This window comes from Podarcis muralis, chromosome 13 (genome assembly GCF_964188315.1).
Source record: "Podarcis muralis chromosome 13, rPodMur119.hap1.1, whole genome shotgun sequence".
Taxonomy (NCBI): domain Eukaryota; kingdom Metazoa; phylum Chordata; class Lepidosauria; order Squamata; family Lacertidae; genus Podarcis; species Podarcis muralis.
Genome location: NC_135667.1, coordinates 2,135,777 through 2,150,758, shown reverse-complemented (window position 1 = coordinate 2,150,758; position 14,982 = coordinate 2,135,777). Strand labels below are relative to the sequence as shown.

The 14,982-nt window shown below is 51.3% G+C and overlaps 1 protein-coding gene across 9 annotated transcripts; it reads left to right on the top strand.

The window, feature by feature from the left end:
- Nucleotides 1-14,982, top strand: LOC114583660 (N-acetyllactosaminide beta-1,3-N-acetylglucosaminyltransferase 2-like). 9 transcript variants are annotated; one of them, XM_077916772.1, is made up of 4 exons: nt 168-247; nt 5,513-5,577; nt 10,892-11,491; nt 13,741-14,982. In XM_077916772.1, exons 3-4 carry the CDS (start codon nt 10,909-10,911, stop codon nt 14,172-14,174), a joined length of 1,017 nt encoding a protein of 338 aa, XP_077772898.1. In that variant the 5' UTR covers nt 168-247; nt 5,513-5,577; nt 10,892-10,908; the 3' UTR covers nt 14,175-14,982. The 9 variants fall into 9 exon arrangements, with proteins under 9 accessions (XP_077772893.1, XP_077772892.1, XP_077772898.1 ...); XM_077916771.1 differs by lacking the exon at nt 168-247 and adding an exon at nt 3,952-4,532; XM_077916767.1 differs by lacking the exon at nt 5,513-5,577 and having other exon boundaries at nt 1-211.

Sequence of the window (14,982 nt, the reverse complement as noted above, 5' to 3'; positions counted from 1 at the left end):
GCACTGCTGGCCTAGATGAAGGCTCAGTGCTCTGACCCAATGTTAGGTCTAGGTTGCTCTGGTTGCGGTGCTGCACCCTGCAGATTATACAAGCCGGTCGCCGTTCTCTGGTTGCCACTCCCTCCGCTGCTTGCAGAACAAACACCAGCCACCTGTCGCTCCGGGCAAGTCCTGCAGAGATGTTCCTTTGAGACCAGGCTCGCCCCGATCCGTAAGACCCTCCTTCACGTGTTTGAATCCCCCAGAGGTCTGTTTCCTTACCCTTTTTATCCGTTTCGGTGTGGTTTTTTATAATTCTGCCTTACTAGTTTTAGCTCGTGCTTTTCGTCGTTACGGAATCGTACAGAAATGGAGGGTTGTGGGGGGGGACCCCCAAAGGTCATCCAGCCCAGTCCCCTGCAGTGCAGGAATCGCGGCACACGTTTCAACGATACACAGGTGGCGTTTTTAAATAAATAAAGCGGCTAGGTTGCACTCTGGCGGAGAGCAACTGGAAGGAGCCCCTGGGGCAAGAGAGGGCGATTCCGAAAATGTCACTACTCATAACTTTTTAAGAAGAAGAATTTATTATTTATACCCCGCCCGCCTGGCTGGGTTTCCCCAGCTACTCTGGGCGGCTTCCAACAGAATATTAAAATAAAATAATCTAATAAACATTAAAAGCTTCCCTAAAGAGGGCTGCCTTCAGATGTCTTCTAAAAGTCTGGTAGTTGTTTTTCTCTTTGACATCTGGTGGGAGGGCGTTCCACAGGGCGGGGGCCACCACCGAGAAGGCCCTCTGCCTGGTTCCCTGTAACTTCACTTCTTGCAGGGAGGGAACTGCCAGAAGGCCCTCGGCGCTGGACCTCAGTGTTCGGGCAGAACAATGGGGGTGGAAACGCTCCTTCAGGTATACTGGGCCTTTGAGGCCGTTTAGGGCTTTCAAGGTCAGCACCAACACTTTGAATTGTGCTCAGAAACGTACTGGGAACCAGTGTAGGTCTTTCAGGACCGGTGTTATGTGGTCTCCCAGTCACCAGTCTGGCTGCCGCATTCTGGATTAGTTGTAGTTTCCGGGTCACCTTTGAAGGTAGCCCCACGTAGAGCGCGTTGCAGTAGTCCAAGCGGGAGATAACCAGAGCGTGCACCACTCTGGAGAGATAGTCTGCGGGCAGGGAGGGTCTCATCCAGCGTACCAGATGGAGCTGGGAGACAGCTGCCCTGGACACAGAATTGACCTGCGCCTCCATAGATAGCTGTGAGTCCAAAATGACTCCCAGGCTGCACACCTGGTCCTTCAGGGGCACAGTTGGCCCATTCAGGACCAGGGAGTCCTCCACACCTGCCCGCCTCCCGTACTTCTGTCTTGTTAGGATTCAGCCTCAATCTGTTAGCTGCCATCCATCCTCCAACCGCCTCCAGACACTCACACAGGACCTTCACTGCCTTCACTGGTTCTGATTTGAAAGAGAGGTAGAGCTGGGTATCATCCGCATACTGATGAACACCCAGCCCAAACCCCCTGATTACCTCTCCCAATGGCTGCATGTAGATGTTAAAAAGCATGGGGGAGAGTAGGGAACCCTGAGGCACCCCACAAGTGAGAGCCCAGGGGTCTGGACACTCATCCCCCACCCCACTTTCTGAACACGGCCCAGGAGGAAGGAGCGGAACCACTGTATAACCGTGTCCCCAGCTCCCAGCTCCTCTAGACAGTCCAGACGGTCATGGTCGATGGTATCAAACGCCGCTGAGAGATCCAGCACAACTAGGAAACAGCTCTCACCTTTGTCCCTAGCCCGCCAGAGTTCATCGACCAGTGCGACCAAGGCAGTTTCAGTCCCATGATGAGGCCTGAATCCCGACTGGAAGGGATCCAAATGGTCCGCTTCCTCCAGGCATGTCTGGAGTTGTTCAGCAACCACTCGCTCAATCACCTTGCCCAAGAATGGATGATTTGAGACTGGGCGATAGTTGGTCATCGTGGCCGCATCTAAAGATGGTTTTTTAAGAAGTGGTTTAATAACCGCCTCTTTCAGCGGGTCTGGGAAGGCTCCCTCACGGAGGGAAGCATTCACCACCCCACGAAGCCCATCGCCCAGCCCTTCCCGGCTAGCTTTTATAAGCCAGGATGGGCAAGGATCCAGGAGACAGGTGGTTGGCTTCACTCGTCCAAGCAGCCTGTCCACATCCTCGGAGGTAACAGATTGGAATTGATCCCACGCAACTTGACTAGACAGGACTCTAGCACTCTCCCGCCCCGGCCCTGCTTCCACGGTGGAGTCTACCTCTTCTCGAATCTGAGAGACTTTATCTGCAAATAACTTTGCAAAATCATTGCAGGAGATCATGTGGCCCCTACTGGGCCCCGATGGAGCAGGTGGTTCCGCTAAATTGCAAACCACCTGAAACTCCTGCTTCTGTTTTCTGCAGATGCAATAGAGGCGGTGAAGAAAGTCTTCTTCGCCGTCGCTATTGCCACTTGGTAGGCTCGACATTGAGCTCTAACCTGTGTCCGGTCAGCTTCAGAATGGGTCATCCGCCACCGGCGCTCTAGCCGTCTCAACGATTGTTTCATTGCCCTCAGATCTGTGGAAAACCACGGGGCTCTCCGGGCTCCATGCAATCAGAGAGGGCACTTCGGAGCCAAACAGTCAATAGCCCTGGTTAACTCCGCATTCCAGCGGGCCACCAGGGAATCGGCTGAAAGGCCATCAACCTCGGATAAAGCATGCCCTACCACTCTCTGGAAGCCAATTGGATCCATTAAGTGGTGGGGGAGGACTATCCGAATCGGTCCCACCCACAAAAGAAAACATTTCAACGTCAGCAGAGATTGCAATTGTAAGCAGAGGTTTTTTTGCTTATCAGATGTTCTCAGGTAAGGGAAAATCCAGATTTTTAATTTTTTTTTTTAATGCTGTGATGTCCATATGGCATTTGGGATCTTGTATTATGGATTGTTTGATGTTGGCTTTTCCAACATTAAATATTTCCCCTCCAGCTTTTCTTGATCCTCCTTTTAGTTTGCTGGGCTTCGGGTCGTACGCTGCATATTTTGCTATGAATGGACTTCCTCATAAGCATGTGGGTTCTCTCTTGTCGGGGGTTCTTCAGCAGAGGCTAGATGGCCACCTGCCAGGGATTCTAACCCTCGATTCCTGCAGGTGCGCAGCCAGGTGTGCAGCCTCGGACTCATTCTGGACTCACCGCTCTCCATGGAGGTGCAGGTTAATTCTGTATCCAGGGCAGCTGTCTACCAGCTCCATCTGGTACACTGGATGAGACCCTCCCTGCCCACAGACTGTCTGGCCAGAGTGGTGCATGCTCTGGTTATCTCCCGCTTGGACTACTGCAATGCGCTCTACGTGGGGCTACCTTTGAAGGTGACCCGGAAACTGCAACTAATCCAGAATACGGCAGCCAGACTGGTGACTGGGAGACCACATAACACCGGTCTTGAAAGACCTACATTGGCTCCCAGGACGTTTCTGATCACAATTCAAAGTGTTGGTGCTGACCTTGAAAGCCCTAAACGGCCTCAAAGGCCCAGTAGACCTGAAGGAGCGTCTCCACCCCCATCGTTCTGCCCGGACACGGAGGTCCAGTGTCAAGGGCCTTCTGGCGGTTCCCTCACTGCAAGAAGCCAAGTTACAGAGAACCAGGCAGAGGGTCTTCTCGGTGGTGGCGCCCTCCCTGTGAAACACCCTCCCATCAGATGTCGAGGAAATAAACAACTATCTGACTTTTAGAAGACACCTGAAGGCAGCCCTGTTTAGGGAAGCTTTTAATGTTTGACGCATTACTGCATTTTATTATTCTGATGGAAGCCGCCCAGAGTGGCTGGGGAAGCCCAGCCAGATGGGTAGGGTATAAATAATAATTTATTATTATATTATTATTGCAGGGGGTTGGACTAGATGATCCACGGGGTCCCTTCCAACTGTACAATTCTGTGGTTCTATGAGTTTTGGGTTCCAGAGTTTGTGGGTGTCAGGCACCCATAATTCCTAGGTTTAGTTAGTGTTGGCACATGATCTATCCTTGCAGAGCTAAACTGGAAGTCACACTCTTAATATTTAAAAAATACGAATAACACCTGACAGTGCACTCTCCACAGATAACCAGTCCTTAACCCTTCAAAAATTAGGGAACATCCCTCGAACAAATAGGCCCTTTATTTCAGTTTATAATATTTAGCTTCAGGCTGAACATTGATACCCTTTCCGAGCAGATAGCAGGAAGTTATTGAGGAAGCCTAAACTTTACAACTTGCAAATCACTCAGAGAAAACCGAATGCAAATTCTGGACTTGGAACAGGGGCCAGTCTGTGTCAATTAAACTGTGACATCAAAGTCTTCTCCTTTTCCAATAGGCTGCTGCCGGAGGGGAAAGCAAATAGAAGGTATTGCTCAAATAACTCTTGAGTGACAGGCTTGTGAACTCTTGAGCGTGGTCTGTTTTGCGTGCACAACCCGTCTCGCGATGTACCTGTGGCGTTTGGGGAGGTTTCCGTTGTTGCAGGAATTTATGTTAGGGAAACCAGGAACTTGTAAATATTTATTTTGTCTTACTTGATGGGTGGGAGGTGGAGGTCAAGGGAAGGGTGGGGTCAAGCCCTGATACCCAGGTTTCTGTCGCCAGAACCTCCCAATTTGTGACGTATTTGTGATGTAATTTCAGGGGTGTCGTGGGTACCTTTGTAAAACTGATAAAAGCGGGAGCCGCCCTTTGTTCTGGGCTTCTTCCTGCTCCTCCAATGTGTCAGGTGCAAGTCCCGTTGCAACAGTCGTTCGAATAAAGACCAGACCCCCTGGCTGCTGTTTTGCTCCTCCATTCCTGGCTGGTATCTATGTTTGGAAATCCAAGTGAGCCCCAGGATTTTCCTATAACATTGTAAAACAGGGAGGGGAACATAAAGGCCTGCCTTGCTTTCCTTTCAATCGGTAGAGCATGAGGCTCTCAATCTCAGGTACGTGGGTTCGAGACCCACGTGGAGCAAAAGATTTCTGCGTTGCGACGGGGTTGGGATAGATGGCCGCTGGGTCCCTTTCCAGCTCCACAACTCGGTGACTTTTCTCCGACCCACAATGAAGAGTGATGGGGATCCTTGAGGCACTGCTCTGGCCTGATCCAGCGACTTCCTCTCTCCCATCTATTAAGGGCCCATTAAGGCACCGTTCGTTCTCCATCCATTTCCAGGCAAAGGAATTGCAGATCATATTATCGTATTACAGCTCGCTTGCCTGGACCCTTTCCAGAATCTTATGGAGTTGATTTCAGCGAAGAGATAAGGCTAAGAAGGCTCCGTATCTGCAAAAGGATTGGGTGCTGCTTCTGCTGTGCTTTCCAGGAAAGTTGGGTGCCTGCAAGCAGTAGCAGGCAGGGCTGGTGGACCCCCTCGCCTGGGACTGGTAGGGCAGAAGGCAAGGAGGCCAACAGGCGGTGGCGCCAAACCCAGGAACGGGCAGCCGAGGCAACTCACCCTTGTTCTCTTGCCCCCACCTTCCCCCTCCCTTCCTCTTCTACAAGGGGGACGCCAAGACAGAGGAAGGAAAGGAGGAAGACGGCAGCCAGGCTCACCCCTTCGACTCGCTGTGAGTAGAATCCTAAAATTGCAGCACCTAAAGGGACCCATAAGGGTCATCCATCCCAACCCCCTCTGCAATGTGCAGGAATCCCAGCTAATAATAATAAATGTTATTTATACCCCGCCCTCCCCGGCCAAAGCCAGGCTCACCAGTAAAATTACAATGAAAACATAAGGGGGGGGGGACAGAAAAACAAAAATCCAATTTAAAATACAGGTTAAAATGCAATTTAAAATGCAGCCTCATTTTAAAAGTCAAAACCATAAGGGGAGGGAAACCTAAGGGTCAGACTGAGTCCAAACCAAAGGCCAGGTGGAACAGCTCTGTCTTGCAGGCCCTGCGGAAAGATGTCAAGTCCCGCAGGGCCCTAGTCTCTTGGGACACAGCGTTCCACCAAGTCGGGGCCAGTACTGAAAAGGCCCTGGCCCTAGTTGAGACCAATCTAACCACCTTGCGACCTGGGACCTCCAAAGTGTTGTCATTTGTGGACCTTAAGGTCCTCTGTGGGGCGTACCGGGAAAGGCGGTCCCGTAGGTATGAGGGTCCTAGGCCGCATATGGCTTTAAAGGTCAAAGCCAGCACCTTAAACCTGACCCTGTACTCCACCGGGAGCCAGTGCAGCTGGTAAAGCACTGGATAAATGTGATCCTGCGGCAAGGACCCCGTAAGGAGCCTCGCTGCGGCATTCTGCACCCGCTGGAGTTTCTGGGACAGCTTCAAGGGCAGCCCCGCGTAGAGCAAATTACAGTAATCAAGCCTGGAGGTGATGGTCGCATGGATCACTGTGGCCAGATCAGGGCGAGAGAGGTAAGGGACCAACTGCTTGATACGGCAGAGATGGAAAAATGCCGCCTTTGCTGCGGCTGCAACCTGTGCCTCCGTGGAAAGGGAGGCGTCAAAGGTCGCACCCAAGCTCTTGACAGAAGGCGCTGGCACTAATTGAGCCCCCGTGAGAGATGGGAGTTGGTCCCCCAACCCCATGTCATCCCGACCCAGCCGGAGGACCTCTGTCTTCGAAGGATTTAATTTCAACCGGCTCCCACGCAGCCATCCAGCCACAGCTTCCAAGCATCTGGTCAGTGTGTCCGGGGCTGAGTCAGGGCAGCCGTCCATCAACAGATAGAGTTGGGTGTCATCGGCATATTAATGACAACCTAGCCCAAAGCTCCTGACAATCTGGGCAAGGGGGCATATGTTGTTGTTTAGTCGTTTAGTCGTGTTCGCCTCTTCGTGACCCCCTGGACCAGATCACGCCAGGCCCTCCTGTCTTCCACTGCCTCCCGCAGTTTGGTCAAACTCATGCTGGTAGCTTCGAGAACACTGTCCCACCATCTCTTCCTCCGTCGTCCCCTTCTCCTTGTGTCCTCCATCTTTCCCAACATCAGGGTCTTTTCCAAGGAGTCTTCTCTTCTCCTGAGGTGGCCAAAGTCTTGGAGCCTCAGCTTCAGGATCTGTCCTTCCAGTGAGCACTCAGGGCTGGTTTCCTTCAGAATGGATCGGTTTGATCTTCTTGCAGTCCGTGGGACTCTCAAGAGTCTCCTCCAGCACCAGAATTCAAAAGCATCAATAAAGATATTTAAAAGCATCGGGGAAAGGGTTGCGCCCTGCGGGACTCCACACACCAAGGAGTGCCGCGGCGACAACTCCCTCCCTAGCGCCACTCTCTGTCCCCGACCAGAGAGAAAGGATCGCAGCCGTTGCTGGACTGTGCCCTGAATCTCTACATCAGCAAGGCGTTGGCCTAAAATTTTGTGATCGATTGTGTCGAAGGCTGCTGACAGATCTAAGAGAATCAGCAGTCCTGACCCGCCTCGGTCTACGGAGATCATCTGTTAGGGTGACCAAAGCCATCTCGGTCCTGTATCCAGGGCGAAAGCCAGACTGAAATGGGTCCAGACTAAGACGATGTTTTATCCGGAAACCTACCTAGCTGTTTGGCAGCTGCTCTCTCAATTACCTTACCCAGGTACGGAAGATTCGAAACCGGGCGGTAATTGGATAGATCTAAGGGATGCTGGTGGCGCTGTGGTCTAAAACACTGAGCCTAGGGCTTGCCGATCGGAAGGTCGGCGGTTCGAATCCCTGCAACGGCTCCCGTTGTTGGGTCCCTGCTCCTGCCAACCTAGCAGTTCGAAAGAACGTCAAAGTGCAAGTAGATAAATAGGTACCACTCAGGCGGGAAGGTAAACAGCGTTTCCGTGCGCTGCTCTGGTTCGCCAGAAGCGGCTTAGTCCTGCTGGCCACATGACCCGGAAGCTGTACGCCGGCTCCCTCGGCCAGTAAAGCGGGATGAGCGCCGCAAGCCCAGAGTCGGCCACGACTGGACCTAATGGTCAGGGGTCCCTTTACCTTAACCTTTAAAGGCTCTAGGGATGTTTTCTTTAAGAGCGGACACACCACTGCTTCCTTCTACTCTCAGGAAGCAGCTCTTGCCACCAGAAAGTTCTTCCTAATGCTCAGGCGGAATTTCCTTTCTTGCGATTTGAATCCGTTGGTTCAGGTTTGCTTCCTCTTCCACGGGACAGCCTTTCGGATATCATCTCCCCTCCTCACTCTCCTCTTGTCGAGGCGAAATAAGCCCAGCTCCTTCGACCGTTCCTCATAGGGCTTGGTTTCCAGACCCTTTTATCATCTCGGTCGAACCTCTAGCTTGTCGATCTCCTTCTTAAACTGGGGTGCCCAGAACAGGACACAGGATTCCAGGTGGAGTTTGCCCAGGGTGCCTAAATTGCACAGAAGAAACGGCACCTTGCTTTGCTGTGTGTAGATCCTAACATCCTCTGTTGTTAGACTGGTCCAACCGCAGGCGCTGAGACTTCCTGCCTCTTTGAGATTTACTTTCTTTCTCGCAACGAGATCGTGCCGCTCTGAATAATCGTTGTTCTCCCTCCCACTACATCCTTTCAGTCAAAATCGGACGGCAGCGAAGAGAACATCTGCTTCCTCCTCAAGGCCTCTCCTTGAAAGCCTAATTAGGCTGGTAAGCTCCAACTTTCACAGAATCATAGGCTTGCAAGGGACCCCTGGGGGTCATCCAGCCTGACCCCCTGCAATGCGGGGATCGTAGCTGGAGAATCCCTGACGGGAGGCCACCCGGCCTCTGAGAAAACATGAAGGAGAGGTCCGCTCTGCTTTTGAACTCTGCACGGCAAGGGGTTCCCCGGGTAAATAAGACAGAGTCAAAGCAGAGCCCCCTTGCAAAACCTCGGCTCCTCGGCGCGTAATTAAAATGCGGAACTCCCTGCCACATGAGGGCCACGGACTTAGATGGCTTTGAAAGAGGACTGGACAAATTCATGGAGGGGGAGAGGGCTATCGACGGCTACTAGCCCGGATGCTTCTGAATACCCATTGCTGGAAACCGCAGGCGGGGAGAGCGGTCTTGTGTTCGAATCCTGACTGCAGGCATCTTTTTGGCCCCGGTGAGAAGAGGGTGGTCTGCTTTTACTGTAATTATCAGTATGTTTTAAACAGAATTTATGTACGGATATAGTTTTAATCGGTGCTTTTTTTCCCTGGGGGGAACGCATACCCCTAGACATTTTTTGAATCTAAGTTTGGCCTCATTGAGGGGTGCCGTTTCTACGGGGATATACGCTCGGTATTTATCACTCCTGTTATACAAAAATCTCCAAACGGGTCCGAACTTCAACGTCTAAAACTCCTGGTAGAGGACAAGGATCTAGAGATCACGCTAAGGGTGGCCAAATTCTGTGCGACTGCCATAAAACTTAGGGAACAAGCTGTACTACTAAAACGATTAAGGTTTTAAATGACAATTTTAGGTTATATTTTAGTGATCAAGATATTTTTAATTGCCGCTATATCTGAATTGTCTCTGTTTATACCCAATTGCAATTCAATGCATTCCTGTTGTGGTTGATGATTTTCCTGATATTGTAAGTGAGCCGGAACTGGTCTGTGACCGTAATATAATAAAATTCTATTCTATTCACTGAGGGGCAGTATTTCAATATGAGCAGGAATAAATGAGAGTCCCCCCCTAAACATTTCTTTTCAAAGAAAAAAAAAAAGCACTGGTTTTAATTCTATCGATGTTTAATTGTCTTTTCATGACAGATTTACCCCCATATTTTTAGCCTGTTCCTGTTTGTGTCTGTAAGCCGCCCTCCCGTCAGGGGGAAAATTCAGGGTATAAATAAATATATAATAACGATAATAGCAGTAATAACTGGCCTGAGTCCACCGCAGCTCCCTAACGGGCCCCCCACCCTTCCTGCGATTTCCAGAAAAAGCATTTCTGCTTCCGATTGTGGCGGCAGAGTCAAGTAATTCTCTCTAGCAGCCAGCGATGGCCCTCCCTTCCTCCGCGAATTCGCCCAAACCTCTTCTGAAGCCACCCGGGTCGGCATACTGAGGCAGGGAGTTCCACAATTCAACCCTGCGCCGCACGAAGCAGGGCGGAGAGCGAAAGGGACAGGTGATTTACAACGAGTCGAAAAATATATATTTTTTAAATTTTTTATATAATTTTTTATTAGTTTTTGTAACATATCATTTCCAACAGTCATATAACACAACTTCTTCTCTTATACAATGTTTTAGTCTTCCGTCAACAGCTCTGATGATTTTAAGTTCTTTATCACTTATTCTGCATTTCTTAACTTCTCTATTGCTCTTAATTATCATTAACTAATAATTCTCCTCATAGTCTTTCTTGCAATATATTCTTGCAATAACTTCTCTAATACTCGTAATTATCATTAACTAGTAATTCTCCTCATAGTCTTTCTTGCAGTATTTCAGATAGCCCTCCTTACAAAACTTATTGCAGTCCTACTAGCGTAATCGGTTCATTACAATTACTTTCCAAATAGTTCGTATATTTAATAGGTTCTCGCTGTTATCTGTGGCGTCCTGCCTTGTGGGAACCCACCTAAACTTCAGGGACATTCCGGGATCAAATCAGAAACCGGCTAATAATAATAATAATAATAATAATTTATTTATACCCCGCCCATCTGGCTGGGTTTCCCCAGCTACTCTGGGCGGCTTCCAGCACTAAAATACAGTAACTGAAATATACTCAGATACATAACAGTAACCTATTAAACATTAAAAGCTTCCCTGAACAGGGCTGCCTTCAGATGTCTTCTAAAAGTCTGGTAGTTGTTTATCTCTTTGACATCTGGTGGGAGGGAGTTCCACAGGGCGGGCGCCACCACCGAGAAGGCCCTCTGCCTGGTTCCCTGTAACTTGGCTTCTCGCAGCGACGTCTCTGGGAAATGGGGACTGGGGTCTGGGATCGGTTACTTCGGGGACGCAAGAGGGCCCTCATTCTCCTCCTTTTTCCGGACAGGTTTCCCCCGCCTCAGGATGCGAAAGACCCACATACTCTGTATCGTGTTTCTTGGGAGCTTCCTGACTATCGCTGCCTTGCACTGGCAGCTCGCCCGCATGGCGCCGCAGTGGGTGCCCTCGCCCTGTGCCTGCTGCGCCACCTTCCAGCCCCCGCCGCTGGCCAACGCCACCACCCTGAGCGACGGCACCTACACCTACCGCCTCGACCCGGGCATCTACAACGACCTCTTCCCACACCTGCAGCAATATCGGTGCCGGGAGCTCACCTGCGAGCAGAGCTGGTGCCCGGAGGCCTCTGCCACCCCGCTGCTCCTCCTGGCCATCAAGTCCCACCCGGGGTCCAGCGCCAGGAGGGCGGCCCTGCGGCGCACCTGGGCGCGGCCGCGGGAGATGGGGGGCTTCCGGGTCCGACACGTGTTCCTGATGGCCTTGTCGCCCAGCCAGAAGCAGATGAACCTGGTGACGGAGGAGAACGACGAGTTCGGGGACATCCTGTTGTGGGATTTCATGGAGTCGCACCACAACCTGTCTCTGAAGGAACGATGCTTCCTGCACTGGGTGCACAACACCTGCCCAGGTGTGGCTTACGTCTTCAAAGGTACCATATTTTTCGCTCTATAAGACGCACCAGACCATAAGACGCACCTAGTTTTTCGAGGAGGAAAACAAGGAAAAAATTATTCTGAACCGTATTTTTCGCTCTATAAGATGCACCAGACCACAAGACGCACCTAGTTTTTGGAGGAAAACAAGAAAAAGAATAATCTGAATCTCAGAAGCCAGAACAGCAAGAGTTATCGCTGCGCAGTGAAAGCAGCAATCCCTCTTGCTGTTCTGGCTTCTGGGATAGCTGCGCAGCCTGCGTTCGCTCCATAAGACGCACACACATTTCCCCTTACTTTTTAGGATGGAAAAAGTGAGTCTTATAGAGCAAAAAAATACGGTATGTCACGGGCTTGCTGGGGGCCAAAGGTGCAGGGCAGATGCGCCGGGAAGGAGGCCTGGCTCTTAGGCAGGAAGAAGCCGATGCGCGAAGACAGGATAGGGGCCAGCTGGCTTACTAGCAGCGCATGGGAAGAGGATCTAGGGGTCTTGGCGGACACAAGCTGAACATGAGCCAGCAGTGTGACGCAGCAGCAAAAAAGGCTAATGCTATTCTAGGCTTCGTCGGCAGAAATTTGGTGTTCAGATCAAGGGAAGTCATAGTGCCGCTGTATTCTGCCTTGGTCAGACTAAACTTGGAATACAGTGGTACCTTGGGTTACAGACGCCTCAGGTTACAGACTCCGCTAACCCAGAAATAGCAGCTTGGGTTAAGAACTTTGCTTCAGGATGAGAACAGAAATCGTGCTCCGGCGGCGCAGCGGCAGCAGGAGGCCCCATTAGCTAAAGTGGTGCTTCAGGTTAAGAACAGATTCAGGTTAAGAACAGACCCCTGGAACGAATTAAGTTCGTAACCCGAGGTACCACTGTATAGTGTTCAGATCACGGGAAGTTATAGTGCCGCTCTATTCTGGCTTGGTCAGACCCAGCTTGGAATCCTGTGTCCAGTTCTGGGCAGCAGAATTTAAGAAGGATGTTGACAAGCTGGAAGGTGGGCAGAGGTGGGTGACCAAGAATGATTGCAAATCATGGTGTGTGTGTGTGTGTGTGTGTTATGCAAAAACCGCAATATGGGAAAAACCATGCAGCCAGCAAAATGATAATTATAATATAATAATTTTTTATTTATACCCCGCCCATCTGGCTGGGTTTCCCCAGCCACTCTGGGCGGCTTCCAACAGAACACTAAAATGCAGTAATCTATTAAACATTAAAAGCTTCCCTAAACAGGGTTGCCTTCCGATGTCTTCTAAAAGTCAGGTAGTTATATATTTCCTTGACATCTGGTGGGAGGGTGTTCCACAGGGCGGGTGCCACCACCAAGAAGGCCCTCTGCCTGGTTCCCTGTAACTTGGCTTCTCACAGGGAGGGAACCACCAGAAGGCCCTCAGAGCTGGACCTCAGTGTCCGGGCAGAACGATGGAGGTGGAGATGCTCCTTCAGGTCTACTGGGCCTTTGAGGCCGTTTAGGGCTTTCAAGGTCAGCACCAACACTTTGAATTGTGATCAGAAACGTACTGGGAGCCAGTGTAGGTCTTTCCAGACCGGTGTTGTATGAATCCTGAAACTGGTTGGCCACTGTGGGCTGGATGGGCCCCCTTTGACCTGATTGGGTGGCCAGTGACGTTCCTAATGTGGTGGAGGGGACTCACTGTGACTCACCGTGTTGGTGCTGACCTTGAAAGCCCAAAACGGCCTCGGTCCATTAGACCTGAAGGAGCGTCTCCACCCCCATCATCCAGCCCAGACACTGAGGTCCAGCTCTGAAGGCCTTCTAGCGGTTCCCTCCCTGCGAGGAGCCAAGTTACAGGGAAGCAGGCAGAGGGCCTTCTCGGTGGTGGCGCCCACCCTGTGGAACACCCTCCCACCAGATGTCAAAGAGATAAACAACTACCAAACTTTTAGAAGACATCTGAAGGCAGCCCTGTACAGAGAAATTTTGAATGCTTGATATCTTTTTTTGTTTTAATTTGCTGGAAGTCCACCCAGAATGGCTGAGGTAACCCAGTTAATATTTGATGCTGTATTGTTTTTAACACTCGATTGGGAGCCGCCCAGAGTGGCTGGGGAAACTTAGCCAGATGGGCGGGGTATAAATATATTATTATTATTATTATTATTATTATTATTATTATTATTAGAAGCCAGTTTCTGATTTGATCCCAGAATGTAGGTGGGTTCCTATGAGGCAGCACGCCACAGATATTATTATACAGAGGTCAGCACTGTTGTTTGGTTTTCCAGGGGACGATGACCTCTTTGTGAACCTGCCGGCGCTGACCGCGTACCTGGCTCAGACCCCCAACGCCTCCCGCTTCATCCATGGGAACATCGAGCGCCACTCGGCTGTGTTGAGGACAGGGAAGTACGGCGTCTCCACTGCCCTCTACCCTCAGCGATACTACCCCAACTTTGCCTCCGGAGGGGGCTTCATAGTGCCCGGCCCCCTGATCCCTGCCTTATATCAGGCGTCCCTGGAGCTCCCGGTCTTCCCCCTCGACGACATCTACATGGCCTTCCTAACTCTGGCCGCCGGGATCCCCCACCGACACGACAAGCGCTTCAAAGTGTGGGGCATCCCCAAGGACGACATCGCGTTGTACCGGGACTCCCTGACGGTGCACGGGAGCTCGGTGGAAAGGATGGAGGAGGTGTGGCAGGAGCTCTGGGTCAGCTGAGTGGCGGCCGCCCGTCTGTGCCCGAGCCCCGGGGGCGGAAGGCAGACAGGGGCCAGCCTCTCTCACGTACCCGAACTGGACGGTCGGCTTCCAGGGGCATCAGACGTCTCGCAGAGGCTCGCCGCGCGACCCTCAGACGCTAGGAAGGATCCGCATGGCCGTTGCTGCATTGGCTTGCTCCTCCGAAGGGCCAGCTAGTAATAGTAATTTATTATTTGTACCCCGCCCACCTGGTTGGGTTTCCCCAGCCACTCTGGCCGGCTTCCGACAAAGATTAAAAATACATTAAAATGTCACACATTAAAAACTTCCCTGTACAGGGCTGCCTTCAGATGTCTTCTAAAAGTCAGATAGTTGTTTATTTCCTTGACATCTGAAGGGAGGGGGTTCCCACAGGGCGGGCGCCACCACCGAGAAGGCCCTGCCTGGTTCCCTGTAGCTTAGCTTCTCACAGTGAGGGAACCACCAGAAGGCCCTCGGCGCTGGACCTACGCAAACTAGATTGGACAAAGTTTCGTCTGCACACCCCATGTGCAAAGCACATTCCCACCTGCCCTGGCAACAGCGTGTGTGTGTACAGGTGGGGGCTGCGCACAGCCCGAAACATTGCACCATGTTGGGGGAGGCTGCCGTAGACGGCCGCGTGCCTCCAGGAACGATTTGTCTGATCCTGTCGCTCATGGGCGACACGAAACCGGACTTTTGCTCAATCTTCAGGCACGAAATAGATGCCCTGAATCCATTCTCCCTTTGCCCTGTGTAAAATGAGGAGGAATACGCCTGGAGAATATTAAAGTTACAAGTGGAA